The 4,426-nt window shown below is 32.3% G+C and overlaps 1 protein-coding gene across 1 annotated transcript in view; it reads left to right on the top strand.

Moving 5' to 3' along the window:
• The window catches only part of LOC103259159 (rho GTPase-activating protein 5), a 92,487-nt gene that overhangs the window by 74,208 nt on the left and 13,853 nt on the right, over positions 1 to 4,426 (top strand). Inside the window, exons 6-7 of the mRNA XM_021711740.1 lie at positions 1,959 to 2,064; positions 4,198 to 4,420. Of these exons, the coding sequence (XP_021567415.1) occupies positions 1,959 to 2,064; positions 4,198 to 4,420 (329 nt within the window). The remainder of the gene's footprint in view (positions 1 to 1,958; positions 2,065 to 4,197; positions 4,421 to 4,426) is intronic.

A 4,426-nucleotide genomic window follows, 5' to 3' on the forward strand; every position in this document is an offset into this window, starting at 1 on the left:
CACTCCAGTCTGGGCAACAGAGTGAGACGCCAACTCAAAAAAAAAAAAAAAAAATTCAACTTACTAGAACTCTGTTTTTTAAATGTATTTTCTTCTAAATTAAAGTCAGAATCCTTGGAGATGGCCATCCTCAGGATATTCGGTTTTAGCTAGCCCCCCAGGTGACTTAAATGCTTTTAGAAAGTTGAAAATTTATTGTAATGGAAGCTTGAGATTTGTCTTTTTAATTCAAGCTCAAAAGCATTTTAAGAAAATTAAATAAATCCTTCAAATTAATGTATCTATAATGTACTTCAGTAAAATATAAGCCTATGGATGGTCTGCACACTTTATTTAAAAATTTGTAAGTCAAAGAAATTTACTTTGTGTCTTATCTGTTTTGTGTTGCTATAAACGAATACCACAGACTGGGTAGTTTATAAAGTAATTTATTTCTGAAAGTAACAGTGTTAATCCATTAATGAGGGCAGAACCCTTATGACCTGATCACCTCTTAAAGGTCCTGTGTCTCAACACTGTTGCCTTGGGGATTAAGTTTCCAACACCTGAACTTTGGGAGACACATTCAAACCATAGCAGGCCACATATTGTAAGTCATTTTCATAAAAGTAAGGCAAGAATATAGGTACTTATTTAGTATTTTATTTCTACTTTGTAACCATTTATTCAGATGTTTCCAATAAACAGGTATTGATCTGGGAAATGAGACCTGAGGTCTATTTAGGCATCAGTTAACCTAGTGCTTCATCTACATTGTTTCTCAGTGGCAAAGATTAGTGTAGTTTCTAAATATTTCTCTTTTGCTTGCAAGTCTTCAAGTTCTCTTAAGTGAACCTGCTTCATTATAGATTTGATTATGTTAAAAGTTCCCAGGGAATTTTTAAAAATTAAACAGTTTAAAATATTGTCACAAGGTGTAGTTGTCTTATCCATACTTCCATATGTAAACTGAGTAATGGTTTCATTGCTAGCTTAAATTTTTTTTTCTTGGCCGTAAATAGTAGCCTCAAAACTGAGAATATTTTTGATGACTGATTTAGAAATAATATGTAACAAATGAGACTTTGTTAGTACTTGGTTATACTACCATAATGATACAGTATGAACACTGGCCTCTAGAATGAAGGAGGGAGATCAGGAAAGCAATCTCTTATCTCCCATTTGATTCAGTATCACATTTCAGTTATTCTGTTTTATAATTGCATAAAATTGGGGGATAACTAAGTCAAATTCTTATACTGTCTATAAAGGAAAATTTTTGATAAGCAAAATGGATTACAAGATAAAGATAATTGTAGTGTAGGCAGACCTATGGCCCAAGGGCCATATTCAACCTGTCACCAGTTTTTGGAAGACATTTGAGCCAAGTATGGTTTTTCTATCAAAAGAAAAAGAAAATTTCATGCTACATTAAAATTATTATTATTATTATTATCCTCATCACATTAAAATTTCAAAACTTTTATTGGCGTATAGCCATTCATTTATTACTGTTACTGTTTTTGTGCTATAATACAGGGTTGAGTAACTGTGCCCACAAAGCCTGAAATATTTATTATCTGTAGCTTGAATATTAAAAGTCTAATAGATTTGTAGGTAATTAGTTAATTCTAAATCAATATCTGGTTATATAAATTGCTTGAGTAAATTGCTAATGTACCATTTCTCATTTTATCAGTGCTAAGTCACTTTGATCTTCAGTGGTAACTTTACTTGTAAAAAGGCTATAGTAGTAAATGATAACATTAATAGAAATGGATAATATTAGTTGAAGTGATTTCTTAATTTAGGTAATTTAACAGGTTCTTTAGAATGTTTTCTTTGATTTTGTTTATCCTAGTATGCTTCAGATACATTTTCAGACAGCTCATACTGTAAACTTAGCAGGGAAGCTTTATCAAATGTATTTATAAATCTGTAGGTTTCACACAAGTTCTTCACTAACTTTAATCTTACAGAAATCCCAGATAAAACAGAACGTCTCCATGCCTTGAAAGAAATTGTTAAGAAATTTCATCCTGTAAACTATGATGTATTCAGATATGTGATAACACATCTAAACAGGTATTATTTTGGGTTTTTGGCGGGGGTGGGAAATAAAATACACTACACATGTCAAACATGTAACAAATTGGATAAGAAGATAAAGGAGACTCAAGCTAAGCATACAGTTTAGTTTTGGTTCTCTAGTTTATATTTTCTAATTTTTATCTAAAAAGGTCATGTGATTGTTTTGTTGCATATAATGATTATATAAATAGTAAATGTAGTAAGTTTATTTTTATCACACTTATTTCTTTAACATGCTTATATATCTCAGACTATGGAGTCAACAGGCTTTGGTTATAAATATTGCTAATCTATAGCCTTGGGCATATTCTTACCCTTGCTAAGTCTTGATTTTCTTAACTATATAAATGAGATTAATATTACCTCGCAAAGTTGTTCTGAGGACTGAATGAGATTATTAGTATTTATACCAATTTTTTCAAATGTCTACCCTTTATAATATTTTCTACTGGCATTACAATGAACTGTAGTTTATTAATTCATACTCTATATCCAGTAAGTGTCAAATAAATTTTTTCCTCAAATTACTTTGTCATTTTCTTTCCTCTGCCACTGTTTTAGTTGACTTGATCGTTTCTCATTTAGGGTCTTATAGTTTTGTTGTAATTGAGCTCCTTCCTTGCCAACTTTTCTTTCTGATCCTCCCTTGATCCTGATGCCAGAATGATCTTTGTAAAGATCACATCCAATTAAATAGCATCCTGTTTCCTTAGGATAAAATCCAAACTGTTTAACATTAAGTGGTCTGGTTCTAACTTCTTCAGTTACATCTCCTTTCCTTTTCCCCTGTAAACTAAGTAAGCTCTACTGTATTAAACTAAAAGCAACTAACCAAAAGTTACTGCCCAGCAATCTGTGTTTTAACAGGCCCTCCAGGAGATTCTGATATACACTGAAGAACCATTGTTTTAACTGAATTCCCCTTCCTTGTTACCATTCTTCTCATCCCATCATCCTTGACTCAACTTAAACATTACCCTCTTGCAAGAAGCTTTCCCTGGATACCCTAATCTCTAACTGATATGTTTCCTTTGTACTTTTTGACTCTTCAGTTAGACCTTTTGCCCATACTCTAAGGGCTTGCACCTTCATAGGTATTTCCAGAACCTAGCACTTGTCTACTACGTAGAAACACCAAACTGGGCCTAATAGTTACTTTCCATCTTTTAACAAATAGTTGATGGTAGAAGTTGTTTCTCACATATTTAAAGGACTAGTTGTAAATCGGTTAATAAAGTATGACCATTTATAAATTATTGTTAAACAGTAAGAATTTTAAGCTGGAAAGTGTTGTGAACTGAGTGTTTTTTTACATGAGATTAATGTGCAAGGTATTTAATGATTTGAAAGTTTTTATGGAATACTAGTTTTTTTGAAAATTAAAAATTCTGCTGGTTGGGTTATGATAAAGTAATTTTTCCAAAGCTAGTTGAGAGAGATGACATACCTCGGTTTGTTTTCATCTCTCACAGTAGTCAAAGAAGTTGGATATACAGTTAGAATGGTCTGTTCCTTGCCAGAAACTTAACTAAATTTGTCACATGGGGAAGTTTTTTTTTTTCCCATACAAATTAAAGATACTTTCATATGTAAATTTTCAAACCCCCACAGTGCAACTTTCATTCTCATAAGTTTTTACTGCTGTCTCCTGTTTTACAACATATAGATGTCCCTCCATATCCACAGGTTTTACATCCACAGATTCAACTAATTACAAATAGAAAATATTCAGGAAAAAAACAATAATATAAAATTTAAACTACAATATAGCAACTATTTACTAACATTGTATTATTAGTTATCATATTACAATGAAAGTATTATAATTAATACAGAGATGACTTAAGGTATGCAGGGGTTATGCATAGGTTATATGTGAATACTGTGCTATTTTATATTAGGGACTGGAGCATCCTTGGATTCAGATATCCTTGGGGGGTCCTGGAACCAATCCCCATGGATACCAAGGGATGACTGCAGTTGGATGTAGAATGCATACAAAGAAAGGTGGTTTAAATTTGAAGTTAGGATAAAAGGTAATACTAAATCTGAGATCATTTCTAGCTCTGGGATTCTGTCATTGTAATGGTTTTGATTTCTAAGTGTTTTTTCCTTTCATAATTTCAGGGTTAGTCAGCAAAATAAAGTCAACTTAATGACAGCAGACAACTTATCCATCTGTTTTTGGCCAACCTTGATGAGACCTGATTTTGAAAATCGAGAGTTTCTGTCTACCACTAAGATTCATCAATCGGTTGTTGAAACATTCATTCAACAGTGTCAGTTTTTCTTTTACAATGGAGAAATTGTAGAAACCACGAACATTGTGGCTCCTCCACCACCTTCAAACCCAGGA

This window comes from Carlito syrichta, unplaced genomic scaffold (assembly GCF_000164805.1).
Source record: "Carlito syrichta isolate Samal-C Ts95f unplaced genomic scaffold, Tarsius_syrichta-2.0.1 Scaffold302543, whole genome shotgun sequence".
Lineage (NCBI taxonomy): Eukaryota > Metazoa > Chordata > Mammalia > Primates > Tarsiidae > Carlito > Carlito syrichta.